Source organism: Drosophila miranda, chromosome 4 (assembly GCF_003369915.1).
Source record: "Drosophila miranda strain MSH22 chromosome 4, D.miranda_PacBio2.1, whole genome shotgun sequence".
NCBI lineage: Eukaryota > Metazoa > Arthropoda > Insecta > Diptera > Drosophilidae > Drosophila > Drosophila miranda.
The window spans coordinates 30,060,829-30,083,466 of NC_046677.1; the positions used below are offsets into that span (position 1 = coordinate 30,060,829).

Below are 22,638 nucleotides of genomic sequence, written 5' to 3' on the forward strand. Positions count from 1 at the left end.
TATAACGTCCAATTTTAAAAATATACCGGAAATATCCTGATATTATACATATTCCTCAATTTTGATGTTCCGTCCAATATTATTAGTTATATAGAACATTAAGCCATGCCCACATAGTTTTATACGATTGATGAATCATTTTTCTACTTAACTGGCTTATTCTTAATACTTGCTTTTATTGGATTTTGCGTAAGCTTATAGCGAAATAGGTCAAACAATAAAAAAGGTTTTAGCGAAAATGGGCAAACAAAGGATAGTTGTTCATATTGCTGTACTTTGATATTCCGTCGAATATTACTACATAGCTAGAAAGAACGCCCAGCTATGCCCACAAAATTTTATTTAGTCTATTTTTTGGTATATTTCTGAGGATCAGACCGTATATTTTATCAATAAATCCGCGGTCACATTCAACAAGTAGCATCACTAAAATTTGAAATTTCGTTAGTTTTAATCATGCATTTAATTTCAACCTCCAAGAGAACCATACTTTCCGACTTTGCCGACTTAGAGACAAAGTCGACATATGTGCATGAAAACGGAGAGCCCACAGATTTTCAATTCAATGCCCAGCGACGGGTGTTCGTCGAGGTGGATAAGATGGCGGGCTTGGCTGTGATGCGCATACGAGAGAAAGAGGAAAAAGGTAATTGGAAAGATCTGAAAGATAGTCCATACTACTTATAAGGTATCTAATTGGCAGCCCCCGAGATACAACGAGTCCGCAAATTAACCATCGATAATGCCTTTAGTGTTTGCTGTGCGAAGCAGACGTCGGAGGAGATCGCTTTGGGCCAGACCAGCGGCTGTGTGAAGATATACAACTATCGCTCCGCACAGCTAATCCACAGATTCCCAGCGGATCAGAAGCGCAGCACTGTGCTCTATGTGGATTACAATTGCACGGACGAGTATATCGCAGCGGTGAAGGAAGGCGGCTCGGTCAATATATTCGGAACCAAGACGAAGCAAAAGATCAATACATTCACCATCGATGAGCAGTGAGTGGTGCTATCTTGAAGTGGGAGCTCTTTTGCATTTATCTTGATGTATTGCAGGTCTACCTTGGCCCGCTTTCATCCCAGCAAACGGTTCCAGCTGTCGATTGCCTCATACAAGGGCGCCGTTTCCGTCTACGATTGTCAGAGTAAACGCAAGATCTTCCACGTGAGCGATGCTCATAATGCTCCCTGCCGGGACGTTAGCATGTGCACGGCCCAGCCTTCGCTGCTGGTCAGCGTTGGGTACGATTGCAAGATAAATATCTTTGATATTCGCCGCAATCGGGCACAGCCCGCGACCAGCCGACTGACTTACTCGCATCCTTTGTCCACGGTGGCTCTGAGCGAGTGTGGTACATACTTTTGTGCGGGAAATCTCAAAGGTGAACTGATCGCCTACGACATAAGGAATACCAAGTCGCCGCTCGCCGTGCGTAACGTGCACGATGGCGCCGTCACTCGTGTGGCCTTTGTGCCCACGCCCACGGAGGAGCAGCAAAGCATAAGTTTCTCCAGCGATGGCAACGTGACCGCTGAAGGTCCCAAAGTGGAACGCCTGCCCAGCGACGAGCTGCGCAAGTCTATTGCCGCCAATTTGCTGAGTACTCAACAGCAGCTGAATAGCATGGCAAGCCTGGGCTATGGAACGGGAAGTGTGACTGTTCGCCCACAGCGGGACTCATTTTGTGACTTCATTGATGCCCAGGGACCTAGGTCCGTCGAGCGCATGTCCACGCGTCTGAACACGCACCGCGACAGCTTCGATTGGGAGACTTTGGGCCGCAGGACCAACGAGAATTCGCATCGACTAAGCCTATGCCCAGCGGGTGGCTCTGGTCTCAGCTCTGTGGACAACTCGTGCAACAGTTCCAATGCCGAGTCTTTGCATCGTAAGTCGAGGTGTTACAATCTCACTCCATTTTTTAATTATATATTCTCTTCTAGAAACATTGAGCGGACCACTCAAGGATCGCAGTAACATTTCTGGGGACGCGAAACTGATAAAAATAGCCGAGACCAATGAGCACAGCGAGCGGGAAGTGCCTTCGGCCAACTGCTCCGTGGCCAGCAGCTCCACGGGCAGCGACAAGGAGAACCCCCAAGTGGCGGACGCCGAACTAAAACGCCGCTTGCACATGCTCTCGGCTAGCAGAAACAGTACCCCTCATCATGTGAACACCACGCCACAGTCGTCGAGCACTCTGCTGAAGCCCCAGCAGCTGTTGGCCAAGTCATCCAGTGGTTTATCCGCTCAGGTGGAAACGGATGTGCGCAGGGAGATCGGAGAGTTGCGCGAACTTATGGAAGAACGCTTCGAGAATCTGGAGAAGGAGATTAAGTATGCCGGCGAGAAAAATAAGTGGCAAGTAATCGGCCAGATGTCCAACTACTGGAATCGTCAGCTGGTAAACGCGCAAGAGATTCGCGATGGCCTGGCCGTGCTCCTGCAGGGCGATCGTTTCATGTACGAGTTCTCGCGACTGCAAAACGAGAACGAGATGCTCAAGGCACAAGTGAAGCACCTGCTGAGAGAAAGAGAGGATAATGAAGGCTCCACTGGAGAGTGATCTTTTAGTGTATTTTATCTTGCATTTTTAAAGCCTTTTTGCTCGAGGGAACCATTTGTTCATCTTTTACTATTATTTTACTAATCTATTTAAGGCTCAACTGTTTGTTATTTATGAATCTTTAAAAGAATTGTGTATACAGGAACCACCAAATCCAGAAAATTGTTAACATCATTCCCATTGAATATACATATAGTATGTATAGGTATAGGTATATTGTAACTAATGGATTCTCTCATTCCCTTCTGTACTCCAGGCGCAGATGATCGTTTACTGGCTGCTTCTTCATTGGCATGTCCACAGAAATGGTTCTGTTGAAGTTCTCATAGTCCACCACATAGCGCTCGTTGGTAACATCGTAGTGAATGATGTTGACGAAACGCTGACCCCAGAAGATCTCCCGCGGCACATAAGAGGTTTTGGCCTCGGTCATCTGTGCGGTGGCCGGGGAAGTGCCCACAATGGACACATACAGCTCGAACTGTGCCGCATTGAAGAGCCTGGCATTGGTGAACTGATGGAGGGGACTGGACTCGTCGATGACATGGCACACAATATCTGGCCACACGATCAACTGCTCTCCATTTCCCTCCAGCTTCAGTTCCGTGTGGGCTTTAACGACCTCGCCCTCGCGTGTGCTGCAAGCGGAAGGGATGGGATTAGCTTCCCCACAAGAGATGACAGACAGCTTGATGACTGGATGACTCACCGCTTGTCCACAATCATGTAGACGCGTATCTTAGACTCGATGGACTGCTGCTCGCGTGGATCACACACACGAAAGAGCAAACACAGCATCCCATCGCGATAGCAGATCTGAAAATGATATATGATTGACTTTGAACTGGAACTGGGAGGTAGTTTCCCTGGCTTTTGGCTTCTGGCCTCTACACTCACCACCGCCTTATCGCTGAACTTGAGCTTTGTCATTTGCCTGGCGGGGCGTGCGGTCTTGGCATAGATAATGCTCACCATGCTCCCCTCGATCAGGGCAGCGCAGACCATTTGCATTATGAACAGGAACACGGTCTCCGGGCACTCCTCGCTGGCGTACTTCTCGCCAAATCCCAGTGTCGTCTGCGTCTCCACTGAGTAGATGATCATCGTCACCCAGGAGGTGACGCCATAGATGCAGGGCCTGTCGCCTTCGCCCAGCCGCACGCCACTGATCTCATCGAAGAGGAAATCGCCATGGGAGTAGGACACCACATAGCAGAGGACGGCAAAGAGCAGCCAGCTGAGGAAGTAGCTGCCCAGGAAGAGGGTCAGCATGTACTTCCATTCCAGTTCCATCTGTCGATGATCGAAAGGGTGCGATGCAATATCTCCCCCAGATTAGGAATGATCGTGGATGCAGTTTGTGTTAAAATATTGTTTATTAGTGCGAGTATTGCTGTTTGGTTGTTGTCATGTTGTCATGGCCGTGCTTGGATGATCGATCGACTGATTGATTAAATGGTAAACGTTACGCGTTCGGTTTGTTCGGGATTAGTCTTCAGATGATTAGGATTCGGAGTCGGATTAGGACTCGGATTCAGATGCAGCTTTGCCGGCGGCTCGTGGGCCAGTTCATCCAACTTGCGCTGTATGCTGGGCGTTATGCTGTACACATCCGATCGCGATGAATCTTGGATGATCGGTGGTGATGCTTTGGTGGTGTCGTTGGTCTTTTGGCCAAACCAGGATCTTACCAGCGTGGTGATGACATCGCGCATATAGCGCCACGATTTCTCTGGTATGCGACGAAAGACCACATTCTCATTGCCATTCTTCGCCATCACACGATGAAGGCTGCGCCTGAGGCCATCACCGGTGCTGGAGGTCGCCGCTGCTGCTCCTGTTCCAGAGTCCGGAGTTAGTTCAATGGTGCTGCCTGCCCAGTCGTGTGTATAGGGAAAACTACATGGAGATTGGAATTTCATAGCGGAATGAAATGGGAAATGAAGATGAGGAATGGATTCCCTTACTTTTGCTCACTGCGCGTCTCGAAGTGATCGGCAGGCGATCTGGATTTGCGTCGCCTTACAAATCCCGGACTCTCTGGATAGTAATCCGCCTCATTGACCGTTTCCTTCTCGCTGGAACGGGCCAGAGGCTTCGTCTCGAGGGGCTTGGGCTTCACAGGCATCGATGTGGAGCGATGCATTGGGAGACTTTCGACTGGAGAGCTGCTCATGGTCGCGATATCGCTGCCCACACAACTGGCTTTTCCCTCATATAATTGTCGGAAATTTGGGGCAATTTCACTTTGTCCCGTAGATTTGCGTTTTAATTTTAATTGAATTAGGTTGCAATCGACGGTAGTAGTAGATGGAGAGCAGAGCTCAGTTGTCGTCTGCTTCTGGAGTGTGATTGCCTGGCTTGGCGGACCGCTTGACACTGACTGGGGCACAGTCGCATCTCCATGATCGGACCCCCGGATAAATGGCTTGTGTGGGGAAACGCTATTATCAGCTAGTCTAAGATATGCACTTTAATTTATTTATTATCTCCAGCGCGCCTCTCAAGCTCCCGACAGCCTGTGTTTGCTCGCAATTCATCCGCAAGTCTCCCGCTGAGATTAGTTCTTCAAAATGTGGCCCCATTATTTATTGTATTATTCTGTTTTTCTTATCTGTGTATTTATTTTGCGAATATTCAAATATTGTCTTGTATAAAGAATTTTTTTTAAGCAGTATAGAAAGTATTTAGTCTTGATTACGTCTATTACGTCTACCAATCAGGTTCCGAGAGAGCCACCATCAGAGTGCAACTAGAATTGGGTACCATTTTCTACCCTTTAGAGAGAATATTATAAAGTTTCTGAGGAGTTTGTGAGATTCCGTTACGTATATATATTCTCGATTCTGCATATACATACATACATATGAACCTCTCAGTTACCATAACTACATTTTCACGTAGTCTTCTTTTAATAAAGTCTACACCAAGCCGTTGTGAGAAGAAAATCATAGAAATAGAAAGGGGGGTATAGAAACTTCCATGCGCAGGTTTTTTGAAAGTTTTCTCACAAATCGTACTTGCGTGTATCATTTATTCCAATAGATTGCATTTTAATCCTTATCGCTCATTCATTTTCTATTTGGCGCGCATCCAGTCGATAGCATCGATAACCGAATGTGAATCGGCTCATTCCATAATTTTAAATTATGTACTTTATTTATTGTACTTGGATCTATATGGTGATGGTTTGAGCTGAATTTCCCAACTATTGAAAAGGTAAGTTCAACGGGAAATGTACGTTAATATTTTCCGCCATTTCCGTCAAGTAGTTGAACTGTATTTAAATAGAGGGGGCTTAAGTGAGCTAAGTTCGGTTTTTCATCATACGGGACGCTATATTGTTGTTGAGCAACCAAAATTGAGACAAAAACATTCAAAGTCAAGTATTTAAAATAAGCCAGTCAAGTAAAAAATAGATTCGTTAATTGGATAAAATTATGTGGAAATCGAGGAATATAGAACTTGAATCCGACAGTATATTTACGGTATATTTTCAAAATGATACGGGATTTTTTGGTATATGTCTGAAGGCCAGACCGCACTTTCTTATTTTCTTGCCACCATGTCTAGCTTACACACCTCGCAATTTTTATACTCTTTATAGGTATTTTTAGTATTTTCCAGTATATTTTAAGGCGCACCCTCTTGTCAAATGCAACAATGTAGAAACCGTGTTGAAATACCGCTTAGAGCCATGTCCCAGCCCACATCGAATACTAATTCGTGATCAGAATCGAATTCCTGATCGTTTGCCATCAAAATCTCAGAAAAAGGCATGTCAAAAAGAAGGTTTTTCACACTGGCGCTTCCATGGGGCTTATATGAAGAAAAAACGGGTAAAAATATTTTAAACGTAGACATTTCCCCTTCAGGTGTCGCTTTTGGTAATTACATAAAAATGTATTTAACATTTGCTACAATGTGTAGTTGGCGTGTAGTCACCATGTATAATAATTCGTCAGTATATTTACGGTATATTTTGAAATGTATGACGTATTGTGTGTGACATTTCGGTTGTTGTACGTCGTCTCGCCGAGTAAAATTGTGCAATTTGATTAAATCAACCAGAATCCAGCACAGTCAGTGTACACACAGGCAGGCGAAGCGTCGGCGTCTGGTGCAAATCAAAATCAAACGAAATATCGTTAGTGCAAATTGCACAAAAATTTGTGTGCGTGTGAGTGTGATAGAGTGTCGTCTCGTGAAATACTAAACTAAATAATGCTTAAAATACAATTAACATAAAGTGCTGAATGTGGCGGAACACAAACAAATAGCAAACAGCAGAAAATCAAAAGGTAAAATAGATGACAGCCAAACAGTTAAGGCAGTATTTTATGGGAGGTGCTATTCTGCCCATAGATCCGCTCGTTCATGTTACAATCTCGCCTTCAAATAGTTTGTGGATAGCTTTCTGGTCCATTGCACTTTTGGAAATTGTTGAAAATCCAATTAAAAGGGAAGAAAAAAAAAAGCATGAATGTGGTTTCTTTAACCATCAAAACACTGTGACGGAAGCAGTCATTGATAAATTCCGCAGTTGTTCAAGGGAAATGGCATTCTCGGAAATGGGAAATGGTACAATATTTAATAATATAAATATATATTTACAATATATATAAATATCTATATGGGGATGTCGCATCGTTCGCCCCGATCTTTCGCTGAATGTGTGAGAGTGTGTGCCCAAAAGCGACAGAGAGAGATACGAAATTCCCAGAAACGCATTTTCTAATTTAGACCGATTTCTGAGAAGTGACAGACAGACAGCCAGCCAGCCCAAGCGGCCAGCAGAAGCAGCAGCAGCTCAACAATACCATTACACAGACACACTCTCGTGCTGTGGCCTCACACATATACGAGTACTCATGCACGGATACACTCGTGCCCATGCTTCACACACACACACACAATGATGAAAAGAGCAGGCCGAGCATGGACAGAGACGTAGAGGTGGCGGCGGGTGGTAGTATCTGTATCTGTATGTGTGTATGTTTTTGCTCTCTGCAGCGATGATGTTGGCAGCTGCTTTGGTTGTAGTTGTTGCTGTTGCTGTTGTCGTTCGCGCTATTGAATGAAATGCTGCTGCTACTACCCCAGCCCCTGCTGCTGCTGCTGCCCCGCTGCTGCTACTGCTGCAAACATTTAACACCGCAAACCAGGCTGAAGCTGGCCATCACACAGATACAATATGCGGATACAGTGGAAGCTCGCCAAAAGTTGAACAAAAGTTCAAGTTTTTTCAAGGGAATTCGCTGAAACGAAAATATGATTGAGAGCCAAATGGCATTGAAGTGGCATTTTGATAGAATTTAAACTTGACGGTTCCTGAACTCGAAGATATATATAACCATAAATCGAAGCAAAGAAGAAATGATTTACGAGTGTTCAATGCACATATAATAGATTGAAATATGCGATTAGCCTGAATATCCACTGAATACCAGGTGAACTTAATGTTGATGTAAAAACTATATCTACGTCTATAGATAAAACAGCCTCTAGTCTCTAAAGTTCCGTCATGGAAGTTTCACTGTAGTTCTTCAGAAAGAGAGTTTGCTCCCAATCAATGAATTCAAAGCTACATTCTATGCCATCCATCCCATAAGGAGACTTGTCAAACAGGCTGTCAGCATTGCCCCCCGGTTCTCATCTCAGAGTGCTCACTGTATCTGTGCAATGCTCTCACCCATACCGATGGGAACGCACACACACACTCTTCTGGCTGACTGGATAGATGGCTGACTGGGCTGGTTATTGGTCTCTGGCTCTTTCGGCCTTTCTGGCTTCTTGCTAAAGGTGTAGCCTATCCGCCGTGCCGCTCAATTCGGCTGAAGCCGTACAACAACAACAGTAACAACAGCCACATCTGAAGACTTCTCCCTCTCTTCAGGGAACGTTCCGTTCGGCGTTGTTGTACCCTTCATAAGAAAAGGTGTTATTAACTTTGTTTGTAATGCGTCAAAGAGTGTTGTTGCCGTCTGTGCTCCTCTCGTTGGGAGAGTGTGTATGTGTGTGTATGTGGGTCTGCACTTTTTTGATAATTCTTGGTAAAGAAACCCGCTTTTACCATCTTCTTCCGCTCATTTCCTTGAAATTTGGTATTAAACTTGAGAGCATTTTCAATTTTGTGTACACTTTAAAGAGGGTCTCGTTGTTTTGAGCAGACGTTTGCCCTTGCTCCAGATTCTATAGATACATATGTATCTTTTCCGATTCTCGTAGATACGAGACTATTTCCATTAAACTTTTAATTGATCCAGCCATTTGCTTTAGATATTTCAAGGAAATTTCATACAAATGATAATGCGGCAAGGGTACCTTAAGCTTCGGTGTTCAAAGCTGGCCTTTCTTTCTTGATTTTTAATAGCATTTCATGTGAAATTGTTTCGAACAGGATAAGTGCACTGTGAGGAGGGGCAGCAGACCCAGAGAAAGAGGGAGGGGACGGGGACGGGGGCGCTGCTTAATTGGCGCTCCACGAGAGGCAAAGAGATGGCAGAGCCACAGCGAACGTGAACGAACATGAAAGATCTTGCAAAATGCCAAATTGTCTGCTTGGCAACGGCCTGAGCGAGCGTTCAGCTGCTGCCACTCACAGAGATACACACACACTCGCAAATACACAGCTATAGATGCAGACACAGCCACAGACACAAATGCAAACAATCATAGGTACTCCGTCCGTAGGATTTTGGCTATTGCCCTTCCACTTTGCTTGCCTTTCTTTCGTTTATCCTATTGTTATTTGTTTTTCCTTTCTGCTCTTTGGCATTTTCGATGAGATTTCGCTGGAAATTTGATTTTGTTCGTTTCTCGTTTTTATTGTTAATTGTTCGAGTGAATTTGTTCAATTGAAACGCAATGCCAAATAGTGAAATGTGGGCAAAACACTCAATTCTGTAGGTGAGTGAGTGTGTGTGTGTGTGTGTGTCGAGTGGCTCTATCAAGCGAGGGGGAGGGGATGGGATAAGTACTCGTACTCATGCTGTGAGAGGGAGGATGTGTTGGCCTAGGCCTACGTTTGGTACTGAATTGTAGTTATAGGGAAATATGATATCGTATGAACATTGCTTGTTTTCGGATTGTAAAGCCAAAAGAATGGGAACATGTTATATTGTTTAACCGATTGAGATGTTCGGGAATGAATATCATTCGGAATTATTGAGAAATGCAGTTCAGATTCCCATCAAAGTCTGTCAGTTGCCTGTTTTTAAGATCTCTTAACTCTGATATGCATATCTTATCCGTAGTTAAACAGCTTCTGGATGTGTTTATTCTTTGTTATATTTTTAGAATTTCTGTACATTTATCTTAAGGTAGATAGTACCTCTTATCATAGCCAGTCTCATATCACACAATCATAGGTCACGGCTATATTTCTTGGACTGAATTATTCAACTTTTTGGTCCAAAGTCTCATCATTTACAATATACCCGAATACTCGTACATATTGTATCTCAATTCTCCTGCTGACTGCTGCACTGACCTTATTGTTCGAGTATTTCCATAGTAAACACATTTAAGAGCAATCCGCATAAAGGTGAGACGAAAACTGTTGTGACAAAAGCAGCGAACGACCGAAAAACCAGTTCCAAGCATTTTTTCTATTTGTGTCCAAGTTTCGTAATCAATGGTAACACACACACGAGCTTGTGTGTGTGCACATTTGAATGGGTTTCCACGACAAAGCTCCCGGGACTATGAGCAATACTCAACATGCGATTGGACTATATCTCTTGACCTTACCCCAGCCTGCTCTCTCCTCCACTTATCAGAGCCGCATGTCTCCCGTTCTCCCCCGACGCTCCGTCTGCCCGTCTCTCCGTACATATTTGCTTTTCCTGGGAAAAGCGAACGAAATGCTTTTGATTGTTCTAAGAATTCTGTTTCGTTTCAACTTTGCAAACGTACGGTTTCTGTTGATAAGCCGCCGTCGTCGGTGTTTGTGTGCTCTGACAGTATCTGTGAGCGGGCTATCTTTGTGGGCGGGTGTTTGTTGGTTCTGCGGTTCGTAGTAATTTATCAATGAATTTTTGTATAGAAACTTGTATAATCTTCTCGCTTTGCTGATAGTGTGATACATACATACACACTCGTACTCTTCGACGTATACATATACATACGTACATTTGTATATTTCTACGTATTCGCAAAGGTCGCCTTAGTTCTTTTCGTATCTGATTACGTTTCTGGCCAATCGTAATCACTAAAATTATACATTTTAATCAGTCACGTTTACCGTTTACCGTTTGTCGTTTGTCGCTCAAGTGCTTTTCCTTCAATATATTATGAGAGTGCTGCAGTTTGCCGTTCAGTTAATATTTCCACGCGGAACCGAACAGGTAAAAACGGAGGGAGACCTTCCAGTGAAACTGATTTCGCGACACAAACCTACCTCAATCTAGAAAAAGTGCAAAAATAGTTTTACTACTACTATTATCGGTTATTTGGTTTTCATCGGTTGAATAGAAATCGAACTTAATCTTCGAAGCGGGGTATGCCTTCATCAATGTGATACTCTAACATTTTGGATACGCTTAAAGATATTTTCTTCATGATTTATTGCCAATTTAAAATGTATTCCAGACGATAATCTTGAGAAACAACGGAAAAGAGATCAATATCCTCTCCACATACAAGATACATATCAATCTTTCGTTCCTAAAAAGTTACAGTCATGGTTTTTTCGAATATTATAACGTGTTCTTCAATGAGTTAATTATACCCGATACTCAAAATGAGTATTGGGGTATATTAGATTTGTGGTAAAAGTGGATGTGTGTAACGTCCAGAAGGAATCGTTTCCGACCCCATAAAGTATATATATTGTTGATCAGCATCAATAGCCGAGTCGATTGAGCCATGTCTGTCTGTCCGTCTGTCCGTCCGTCCGTCTGTCCGTCCCCTTCAGCGCCTAGTGCTCAAAGACTATAAGAGCGAGAGCAACGATGTTTTGGATCCAGACTTCTGTGATATGTCACTGCTACAAGAATATTTCAAAACTTTGCCCCGCCCACTTCCGCCCCCACAAAGGACGAAAATCTGTGGCATCCACAATTTCGACGATACGAGAAAACTAAAAACGCAGAATCGTAGAAGATGACTATATCTTCTAGAGTGCAAAATCTGAACCAGATCGTATAATTATTATAGCCAGAATCAAGAAAAAAATTTCATTCTTTCTCGCTCTGTCTCTCTCTAACACACAGGTTTCATGGTCGGTTTTGCCAATTGCAAAATATGAGTTCAAGGATCTCAGAACCTATAAGAGCCAGAGCAACCAAATTTGGTATCCACACTCCTGTGATTTCGGACCTTGACCATTTTGTGTCAAAATTTCGCCACACCCCCTTCCGCCCCCGCAAAGGACGAAAATCTGAGGCATCCACAAATCTCAGAGACTATTAAGGCTAGAGTAACCAAATTTGGTACACACACTCCTTTAAGATGTCACTATAAAACGTATATCTCAAAATTTCGCCCCACCCCCTTCCGCCCCCACAAAGAACGAAAATCTGTTGCATCCACAATATTGAGGATACGAGAAAACTAAAAACGCAGATACATAGTAGTATCGGGTATACTTGTAGAGTTGCGGTCTCCGCAGCAACTCACAACGTTCCCCCTCGTTTTTTGTTTTATAATTATGATTGAAGTTCTGTGTAATATGATTAAAAATCTTATGTTCTTAAGCCTTACGAAAATTATATAAATAATATTTAAACCCCATATTTTGGATATTTTCAATGATATTTCTCTAATATATTCCTGAGCTAGGTGTAGCTTTCCCTAAGTTATTCATGTTCTAGACTTTAAACCTCTAAAACGATCTCTGGCATTATAGTCTACACTTCAAATGGTATTAGAAACTGTTTAGAAACTTTAGACGCAAGTCTGACGGAACGACCTCCGTTCCACAATGTTGTCGTTCAGGAACAAAGACCTCGGGGCCGCCCGTGGCTACCAAAACAAATCTTTTGTACGTCACAAAGTTTATACAGTTCTTTACACATTTCTTTATCTTCTGGGGGTCTATTGTGTACCGTTAGCGTTCGGTGCGTGCTTACGCTCATAATTTCAGCTTAACACCAGGAGGGTGCCCGAACAAAAGATACAAAAGTATCTAGGGAGAACATCTTCTATCATAGAACTAACACTACTACCGGGGCTTAGGTTGTGGCCTCGGACAAAGTGTGGTGGCAAATTAAGTTGAATTTTCTGTTAGGCTAGTGCTTTCGTTTAATCAGAAAACAACATAAACCCATATGTACGTATAAGTACATACTCGTACATACGATGTGTGCATGTGTGTGCGTGTAGAGGGTATATAGCGTTTGGGCAACTTCATGACTTCACCAGCATGTGAGTACCGTGTGCATATTTTCCAAGAATTCCATTTCCATGTCCATGCATGTGTGTGTCTGGACTGGATTTATCATGTAGAGCCTTTCGGGTGTATCTGTGAGAGTTGTGTGCGAATTTCCAAGAAATCGCCTCTTTTCACATTAAATGTTAATATTATTATATTCATTATTATCGTTTTGGGTCTAGAGATAATCAACGCGGTCGCACCTAGCACTGCTTAAGTATGGGTTTATAGTGGACACAACACCTAGTCTCTCTTTTGATAAGAGAAATACACTATAGAGAATGAGGGATATACCCACCCATATACTATACAGAAAAATAGAGATATGCATATACACTTTTATATAGATATATAGAGAGAGAGAGAGAGAGAGATAACCACTTTGAACGTAAAACGTAATATAAACAAAATTCTTTGCACACGTCAATGTAGATTTCTCCTTAAATCTCCTACGCCCCTCCCCCGCCATACGTCCACCCCATAGAGCATAATCAGTCACGAACTTTTCAGCAAGAGAGAGACAGACAGACAGGTGCTACCAGAGAGAGGAGAGCGGCGATAAAAAGCTTGTGCCTGTTTAGTGAATTTTACTGGAAATGCTAATTAAAGTTCCGTATAAGTATGAATGCCGAATCACACTCAGATATTCTGTTTTTATTTATTTCCCGAAAAGAGCCAGCAATGAATGGGCAAATTGCGAATGAAATCCCACCGTAGGCCCCGGACCAGACCGCGACCCAACCCCGAAAACGTAATAAATAAATCTCATTTCAATTTTCCAGTGAAAAAATATATCAAAATGGAATACACTTTCTCAGGAGCCCGCTCTCCCCCTGCACCTTTCCCTGCCCTGCCCTGCTGTCGCTGTCTCTGTCGAACACTTTGCTGCTCCGTTTTTGCATGGGATTTTATTTTCAAGCGAAGTTCATTTGCGAATTCCAAGTAAATGCAAAGCACAAAAAAGAAACAAAATGAGAGAAATACTCTTACAAAAAAAAAAACGACAAAAGAAGCACCGTCGGCAGCAACAAAAAGTAATTGAATTCGCTTTAAAATCCTACAGTTCTCCTCGGCCCCGGACCCGATCCCACCCGTCGTCGTCGGCGCTGACTTTTGTTGAGGTTTCTTCTCATTGGAGTTGACTTGAGGTTGTTGGATGAGTACATCGGTTGTGGGAGAGAGCTTGTTGCACTCGCATTAAGCCGCCTTCTTTCTGATCATTCCGTAAACGGAAAAAACATATTTGATTACACAAAAACAGATACATTTCTTCGGAAATGGAATTGAGGGAAAAGGCTTACAGACAAGATACAGCAATCGTGGTACAAAATTCCAGCCATTTCAGCTGTAAAATTCAGTATTAATTTCTCACGAAACCAATCAATCAAACTTTTTGTCATTTTCATCTTCCCAGAAAATTCCCTGGAAGGGGGAATTATGAGAAAACAATCTCCCCAGACACAGGGCGTAGGGTGCTGTGGTGCTGTAGGGTGCTCTCTGCTTCGTTGTGTCCGACTCTTGTGCTCCTTTGTGTGGTGGTTCGTTCGGTTTTGCACTTGCCTACATTCCGCGTCGCTTCGCGTCGCGTCGTCCCCCATTTGTCTCGTTGACCGCAATTCATTTTTTTCTCGTTTCTGTTGTGACAATTTCTGCGTAAAACATAATACTACAATATTGTACATGCGAGTACCAGTACCCGGTACACACCGCGCACTCTTGTAGCCAGCCAGGCCAGATCTTTGTTGTTTGCTGTTTCTTGTTTCTTGTCGGGCTGGTGGGAAGGTTACAGAGTCATTTCGAGTGTGCTGGCTTCCAAATGGGTTTTTAATAACGGACCTTGGCGGGGCGCGGTCCATGTACGAAATAATTTTCGCTTACAGATAAAAGTAATACATTGATTGTATGGCTTAGAAAACGGGTTATGAAATTTCAGTTTTCAGTTTTCCTTGGGGCTATTTATAGACTGTCGCGTGTAGTCATTGCTGAGTTCGCGATATTCAGGAACAATGTAATTTGTAATATATGGTGTTATTATTCAGGTATAATATGTCTAACGTTGAATACTTTATCAAGAGGATTCAGTTTACACATGTACGTACATACGTACCTGTAAGCAAATGCCGTCGAGCATAATTGTCTGCTTCTGCTTTGGTTTGTTGTTCTGTTCTCCCTCTCCATAAGCTCTCCCTCCCGCTGAAGCTTGCGCTCTGTTTTATCTTTCGTCGCCGTTGCGTTTGATCTGAGCTTTCGGCTGCTGCTGCTGCAGCGGGGTCGCAACGTTCCGACCACGAACAAGGTGATATATTCGATATCCTCTTCTAAACAATTTGTATGCACGTTCATTTGTGAATTTGTTATGGTTTATACTACTTTCCCAGCTACCTCTTCGCGAGGCAATCAGCCAAGCGTTAAGCCACCAAAAACTTGTTTCCCTTTGGGACATTTCAATTTAAAAATAAATAAAAATGTATTTTCTTTTTTAACAGAAATAGAAATGCAAATTTTGTATTAATACATATCCAAATTCAATGAAATAAACATTTATTTAAAATGCAAATTTCCTTAAAATTGGTTTCGTTTGGGATTTATTTCCTGCTCCACTTCGAATTAGCTTTTATTTGAGGTATTCTACCTTTGGTGTTAATTTTCAGAGGTGATTCCCCCTATTCCATTCCATTCCCCATTCATCCGGGAGTCCCTTATTAGCCATTCAAATTTTTGCTTTTGGCTTTCTTTCTCTTCTTTGCCTTCACCTTCGCCCTGGCCGCTCTTTAGCCAGCGTTTATCACCGTTTTTTACTTTTGGCAAGTTATGTATTAGATCATTATCTGTATTTGGTTTTCTGACGAAATTCCGCATTGTCTGCAGTCCAACAACAACACCAGCGAAAACGAAACAAAACTTCAGCTGCTCTGTGCTCTCTGGCTGGCAACAATACAAAAACCGAAAGCAAAAAGTGGAAGGAAAGAGTTAAGCACTGGGATCGGATCGGATCGGGCCGGAGGGCCGGGCCGGCCTCCGAAAAGTGCCAGGCCGGCTGATAAACATGCACGCCGCTGCAGAGAGCCCCGACCGACAGGCCGTCAGACCGTCAGAGCTCCAGGAGACAGTGGAGTGGAGTCGTCATCCTGTGACTCATGGGACTACCTAAACTGCGTTCTGCTGCTTCTGTCTTCTGTCCTCTGGTCCCTGCCTCGGGTCTCGTACGATCCCTTGCGGGCTTTTATCTGCTGTTTCAGTTTTGTATTTCCATTGAAAAAATTTTGTTAGCTGACTTGGCTGTCGCCTCATGCGGGCCTCTTGGAATCAGAAGTTGAATCTTGAGTTCAAGTCGCTGGCTTTTTCTGTATTTCATCATAGTCGTAAATATACACATAATAATGGTTGGATCACTCACTAGCGGTGCTCCCCGTCTCTCTCTCTCCCTATCTCTCTATCTCTGTCTGTTGGTGGTTAGATATTTAATCATTCGTTGTATGACATGCACACTGATTACTCACTCGATTAAGTCGATGCATCTGAAATCGATTGCAGCACGTGCCCCGCCGCGAACTGTACTTCTATGTTAAGTACGAGTGCCGTTAGACAGCGCTGCTAACGGTGAATACAAATCGAATTATAAACAGACAGACACTCCATAATTTCAACGGAACGGCCCCCACTTCCACGTAAATAATTTCATTTATAATTTGAATTCTCGTTAAAAGGCTGCCAATTTTGACTGTTTCAGCCAGCCCCCTCCCCCGTTCCCGTCTCAGACCCGCTTTTGGGCTCGCATTTCCCGGAAGTTGGGCTTGGACTTTGTGGATCGTTTGCTTTGATATTTCTCAGTGTGTTTCGGCTTGTCGTTTTGGGAAAACTTGTGGAAATGTATGCACTGTTAATTGCCTGGATTGTGGCAGTGTTTCAGTGTTCCAGCGTTCCAGCGTTTCAGCGCTTCGCTGTTCGAGCGTTTGAGTGTTTGATTAGGCACAGCACAAGTAGAAATATTACTCGTTAAGTGATTAACTTGAGTGCTCTTTTCGGTTAGAGGGAATTCCAGGGAAAACATTATAGCAGCTTGTGTGCTTTCCGATAGACGGTAGGCTGCAGGGGGGCCCAGAGAGTGCAGTGCGGAGCATGTGCGAGGAAAAGTGATAAAAGTTTATTAGAAATCATAGTACCGATGAATTTTCGGAATCTATATTGGCACGGGAATTCTACAAAACTGTGCGATTTCAGCTATAAAAACACTATTCGTGTTCGTATTCACATTCGTATTCGGGGAACTGATAAACCCGAATTTCCGTTTAAGCCATGCTCTTGATTGTACGGGTAACGTGTTGTTTATAATTTTTAAAAATAATAATCGCTATGAAGTGATTACAATCTTTACGGAGGAAATTCCGTTTTATTTATGACCAAAATAGAGGTTACTTCGGGGTTATTTATTCGATGTTGTACTGCGACAAATTTCAATTTACTAATTTCCAACTTGAGAGACAGATTGGGGTGGTATTCCCACGAAAGAACTGATTAAAAGTTATCTCCAAGTTTTTTGAGTACTGTATAATTATAAACGCCTGCCGCACTGCGACAGTGAGATATTATGTGGGAGATTCCTATACGTAAAGACTATTAATTAGGGATCTCCCGGGCCCTATATGTCATCCGCTTTGACGCTCTTGCTATCTGCCATGCGACGTCTTTCTTTTAATTTCGTTAATTGGCAGGGATTCCCTTAAGATTTTAATTATTCTAGACTATCAACAAGGTTCATTAAACTCATCAAAAAGGTCAAGTGAATTAATGAATCTTTAGGATTTGTATATACATAATATTCTTAAGTGCAATGATCTTTCAATGATCATCCTTCTCGATATGGTATTTGGGGACTTCCCTCTCTAGGAAGTAAATGTGAAGAACCTTCATGACTGATCGCCTATCGATCAATCAGTTGTGCAATCAGCTGATCGGTGATCTAGTTATTTCACCATCGAACAACTCAATTAACACAGAACGAGCGGCCGCAGAGCTCCAGCTGGGCAAACCACAAGAGTTTCTACCAATAGCAGACGGAAGGGTAGGACAGTGGATGGATGTGGCCGTGGGTGACTCATTAACCTGTGCTTTGGCCCCGTTGTCATGTCGTATTCCTGCCCCTGCACCATTCTTTTCTAACACCACACTTAGGGCGGAAGATGACGCATCTTCTTAGTGGGTAAATTACGAGTAAGTGGGGGGCGATAAGGATTCCGATTTTGGCTAGTGCGAAAGTAATTACTCAGAAGCGAAGGCAGACAGATTGGAATTGGAAATGGGACAGGCCCACATTTTGTGGTTGTGATTGAATTGATTTATCAGTGAATAATATTAACAATTTCCCATGAATGGGGGCTTACTGTTTCGCTCCGTGTGGTGTGTGTGCTGTGGCCAGGCCAGGCCAGGGTTCCGTTTCGTTTCACTTCGTTTTCTTTGTCGATTATGGGGTTTCCAATTTCCATACAGATGATAAGCCGCATTGACCTAGAAGTCAGACGGGTTTGATGGTGGTGCTGGGGGGGTCGAAGCACATGTGTGAGTGTGTGTGTGGAGTGCTAGGGACGGGGGCAGGGCAGGGCAGGGGCATGCCTATAAATAGGATGAGCATATTACTTCTTGGGAGAACTGATGCGTGGGATTGGTATGCCATTGTTTATCAGCAGCATCATCATCATCATGATGAAAATCTCTCTCTGGTTTCGCTCGCCGCGCCGCCTCGGATGAGTCAGTTCGTGGGGGAGCAAGAGTACATGGTCTTTGAGAGGGCATGTGCTGGTCTTCGGGGTGAGGGTGGGACTGCATTCAATTGCCCATTTGACCGTAGATTGCTTCGCTGGAGACCCCCAGGAGCAGCCCTCCTTCCCTTGCACATATCCCAACTTATCTCTCCACTAAGCAACTAATTAAGTCGGTAATGAGGATTGAGGATGGGGTAATGGGTGAAGCCCCCACCATGTCTGGGAAGATTGCTGTAGGTCAAGACATTTCACACGCTGCCGGAGAATAGGAACGGGCAAAACTGGTTCCCTCGACTCTCGGCGACTACTATTTCTGGAAGTTGCGAAATGATTGTGTGAGTGTGCGAGTGTGTGGTGTTTGTGTGCTCAGACTGTAAATATTAAAAATGTGCTAACTCCCGAGTAAAATATAATCTGATCTGTACATAGAAACAGCAGCAGTAATAAAGATAAGTCCTATCCCAGAATAGGCTTGTTGCAGCATGAAAAAAACCCTTTATAATCCCAAGAATATCCCACAATAAAGTCTAATCAGATATCACCTCTATTCCCTCTGCTTTGCAGATCGAAAGAACAGAGAAGACTCTCCACAGAGCGGACAGACAGAGCTTCCAATGGGTCATCACTTCAGCAAGCCAACTGTACGCGTTGCCAGTCAGGACAAGAACAACTCCAGCAATACCCAACAGAAGAGTCTCGAGGAAGTGGAAGACGAAGCAATCAGCCTGGCAGAGGAACAGCCCCAGCAGGTGCAACTAGTGGAGGAAATCGTAGCACAAACGGACGCCGCCAGCTCGGAAGTGCGTCAAATCATAATCAAAATTCAATTGGCCAAAATGGAGAATGGCAATGGTGGTCAGGTGCTCCACGACGAGGAGGAGGTGCAAGGTATCGCCGTCGCTGCCGCCGCCCTGTCTGCGGACACGCTAAATGCAAATGAACAGCAGATTGTGGTGGAGGCGAGGGCGCTGGCGAGTTCCGGAGGCGGACTCGGACTCGGAGTCGGTGTTGGTGTCGGATCGGTTGCGGTGTCAAATCGAACTGCTGGCAGTTCAACGGAAGCGCCAAAAACCGAGAGACAACAGCTCGTGAATAACAACAATTTAGCGGGAAGTGGTGTCGGAGTCGGGAACATTGTGGCTGAGGCAGCGATAAGTACGCTACAATTGAACGACGTCCACGACGCCGACGCTGACACTAACGCTGCTGCTGCTGATGATGATGATGATGATAATGATGATGATGATGATGATGTGGATGAGTCGCTGCTGCGTCGGCGTCACCAGCACAGCCACGAGGCCGAAGTCGTTGAGTACTGCGAGGTGCTCGAGTCGCTGCCAGTCAGCGAAATGTTGTCGACGGGAGCACAACACATCTGCCCTAGCGTCAGCAATAGCAACAGAAACAGCAAGCAAGGTGAGGAAGCAACTCATATAATGCCAGCCCCACAGATTACTCATTAGGCAATGTTTATTTCTTTTTCGATTTTCTTGGAACAGCTCCTAGAGGGAGTGCCGCCAGCGGAAACAGTTGCTGTCGGAGTCGCAGGAGCAAAGCCCTGTCCATGGGGGCAACAGAATCCACGGCCGCAGCAGCGGCAGCGGCAGCAGCAGCAGCACCAACCAGCTCCAAGCGACGCTGCTGCAAGTGCAAGTGCCGGGACGCCCTGAGGGGCTTCAGAGATATGCTCGACTCCAGCAAGGATAAGAAGGAAAGCAGCACATCATCGTCATCCTCCGCGGTGACCAGCAGGAAATCTCGCACGGCGGATCGCCGGTCGACGCCGCCCACTCTCAGTGGGGCCAGCGGAAGCGGCTTGGGGATTCCCCAGCAGCGGCTGCAGACACAGAGGAAACGGAACTCCGTGGCGGTGCCAGAGCCAAGTCAGTTGGCGATTTGGACAGCCCCGGCGAATGGTGATGTCATCATCCGAATCAGCTCGCCGCAGTTTGTGGTGGAGTCCCCCAATGCCCGGGTAACAGTGGGCCCCAACATTCGTCTGGTCACGGAGCCGGCGCCGGCACCGCTTCTCCCACACCTGCAGCATCAGCATCTGCAGCAGCAGCTGGATCCGCAGCAGGGTCCTCCAGTGCGTCTCACCTATGGCCGTCGCAGTGTGACCGTGCACTCGCAGATAGACTTTATGCATTGCCTGGTCCCTGATCTGGAGCGGATCATCAACAGCAGCTTCTACTGGGGCAAGATGGACCGCTATGAGGCGGAGCATCTACTCGAGGGCAAGCCGGAGGGCACTTTCCTGCTGCGCGACTCGGCCCAGGAGGAGTTCCTCTTCTCAGTTACATTCCGCAAATATGGAAGATCGCTGCACGCGCGCATCGAGCAGAGTGGCCACAAGTTTAGGTAAGTCCTGACAAGTCTCTCTTGCAAAACGATATCCCAACTAATTGAGGTTTTCCCTTTCAACAGCTTCGACTGTCATGATCCGTGCGTGTTTACCGCGCCCACTGTGACGGGCCTGCTGGAGCACTACAAGGACCCATCCTGCGTGATGTTCTTCGAACCCTGCCTGACCATGCCGCTGCATAGGAGACAGACCTTCTCGCTGCAGCAGCTGGCGCGAGCCACTATCGTCTCGAGCACCAGCTACGATGGCATCAATCAGCTGGAGCTTCCGGGGCGACTGAAGAGCTATCTCAAGGAGTACCACTACAAGCAGAAGCTGCGCGTCAAGCCCTGCGATGCCCACACACCGGCACCGTTCTACGGCAACGTATAGTCCGCGGCCCATTCGGCTCATCCGGCAAACCAGCACCCGATGGGCTTCTTCTACTACGAGGAAGTGGACAGCGACGATGACGATGAGGGTGTCAATATCGTGCACCTGTCCTATGTGCAGCCCGATGTAGAGGTGGTCCGATTACAGGACAGCAGGCAGGCAGCAACCAGCGGAAGGCGGCATCATCGAGCTGTCTCATCGAATCTACAAGAGCAGCTGTGCCGGCTGCCCCATCGCATGGCCGTTGCCTTGGGCCGGATGTCGTCGAATCTAAACTGTTATCAGCCCATGGCAACGCTGCAGCGCAGCAAGCGCAACGCCTGATGCAACGCAGCAAGAATTAAAACCAAAACTCAACTAGAGACAATCCCAGTGCATCGTGTGCCGCCACCATAAAGGTATAGGAAAACTATACGGAAAAAGCCTCCAAAAAACAAAAAGTGTGGAATCAAAATCAAATCTAATTAATTGTACTATTACTAAGTATTATCGCGTAATGCAATTCCTCCCCTACCCAAACCCTACCCCTACCTCCACTCTCCTATGATAAGTATTGCTAGAAAAACTCGTTCTGCATTTTGTTTTCCCGCAAGGAAAAGTATTTCTCGTAATATTTCGATGTATAGTACGTATTTATTTCAAAACCATTAATTTTAATTTATGGAATCTAAATTATGTGTAAATATGAACAGTTGTAGCTACATATATCAATACTATATATAGTAGATCGGATGCGTATATGAAATACAAAATAGTTAGTGTAAAAACTCTCTCTCATTAGCCAAATTTCAAATAATTTCATTTATTTATATGTATTTATGTATGTCCGCTCGTACATTTACATTGTATTTATTTATTCAAAGAAGTTTTCCGCATACATATAAAGGAAAACCGTTCGATTGTACATATTCTGGATCTTCGTATTAGCTATAGTTAAGAATTATCCAATATACAAATAAACAAGATGCAAGATACAAGATACATGTATTCCTAATTAGGTGGTTGCTGTTATTCGTAAACATTCAGTAAGCAGTTGTTTCCAAGACCCTAACATATTTTACATATCCAAAACTGTTGATGAGCATGAGTATCCCCGAAAATACAAAAAGCCAAAACAAATAAAGTTGATGATCAAATTTAGCAATGAATTCAAATAAGTTTTTTCTTTCAAATGGGGTTCAATGGAGAGGGTCGAGGT

The 22,638-nt window shown here is 44.6% G+C and overlaps 3 protein-coding genes across 3 annotated transcripts; 2 read left to right on the forward strand and 1 right to left on the reverse strand.

The window, feature by feature from the left end:
• Positions 1 to 381: 381 nt before the first annotated feature.
• Positions 382 to 2,595, forward strand: LOC108163691. Its single transcript, XM_017299123.2, has 4 exons — positions 382 to 646; positions 704 to 1,001; positions 1,059 to 1,891; positions 1,947 to 2,595. The coding sequence occupies exons 1-4, from the start codon at positions 457 to 459 to the stop codon at positions 2,567 to 2,569; spliced, it is 1,944 nt and encodes a 647-aa protein (XP_017154612.1). The 5' UTR covers positions 382 to 456; the 3' UTR covers positions 2,570 to 2,595.
• Positions 2,548 to 4,983, reverse strand: LOC108163692 (inward rectifier potassium channel irk-1). Its single transcript, XM_017299124.2, has 5 exons — positions 4,537 to 4,983; positions 4,261 to 4,468; positions 3,467 to 3,862; positions 3,279 to 3,385; positions 2,548 to 3,207 (listed from the first exon to the last, which is right to left on the reverse strand). The coding sequence occupies exons 1-5, from the start codon at positions 4,743 to 4,745 to the stop codon at positions 2,805 to 2,807; spliced, it is 1,323 nt and encodes a 440-aa protein (XP_017154613.1). The 5' UTR covers positions 4,746 to 4,983; the 3' UTR covers positions 2,548 to 2,804.
• A 1,588-nt stretch (positions 4,984 to 6,571) lies between these two features.
• Positions 6,572 to 22,588, forward strand: LOC108163130. The gene is made up of 4 exons (XM_017298245.2): positions 6,572 to 6,870; positions 19,268 to 20,119; positions 20,203 to 21,064; positions 21,131 to 22,588. The coding sequence occupies exons 2-4, from the start codon at positions 19,318 to 19,320 to the stop codon at positions 21,438 to 21,440; spliced, it is 1,974 nt and encodes a 657-aa protein (XP_017153734.1). The 5' UTR covers positions 6,572 to 6,870; positions 19,268 to 19,317; the 3' UTR covers positions 21,441 to 22,588.
• Positions 22,589 to 22,638: the final 50 nt, after the last annotated feature.

Coding starts and splice junctions, on each gene's coding strand:
- LOC108163691 (XM_017299123.2), top strand. CDS start 457: ATGCATTTAATTTCAACCTCCAAGAGAACCATACTTTCCGACTTTGCC. Junction 1,002..1,058: donor ACATTCACCATCGATGAGCA/GTGAGTGGTGCT, acceptor GATGTATTGCAG/GTCTACCTTGGCCCGCTTTC. Junction 1,892..1,946: donor CAATGCCGAGTCTTTGCATC/GTAAGTCGAGGT, acceptor ATTCTCTTCTAG/AAACATTGAGCGGACCACTC.
- LOC108163692 (XM_017299124.2), bottom strand. CDS start 4,745: ATGAGCAGCTCTCCAGTCGAAAGTCTCCCAATGCATCGCTCCACATCG. Junction 3,863..4,260: donor GCGATGTCATCACCACGCTG/GTAAGATCCTGG, acceptor GATCATCGACAG/ATGGAACTGGAATGGAAGTA. Junction 3,386..3,466: donor AGTTCAGCGATAAGGCGGTG/GTGAGTGTAGAG, acceptor TATCATTTTCAG/ATCTGCTATCGCGATGGGAT.
- LOC108163130 (XM_017298245.2), top strand. CDS start 19,318: ATGGGTCATCACTTCAGCAAGCCAACTGTACGCGTTGCCAGTCAGGAC. Junction 20,120..20,202: donor CAACAGAAACAGCAAGCAAG/GTGAGGAAGCAA, acceptor TTCTTGGAACAG/CTCCTAGAGGGAGTGCCGCC. Junction 21,065..21,130: donor CAGAGTGGCCACAAGTTTAG/GTAAGTCCTGAC, acceptor CCCTTTCAACAG/CTTCGACTGTCATGATCCGT.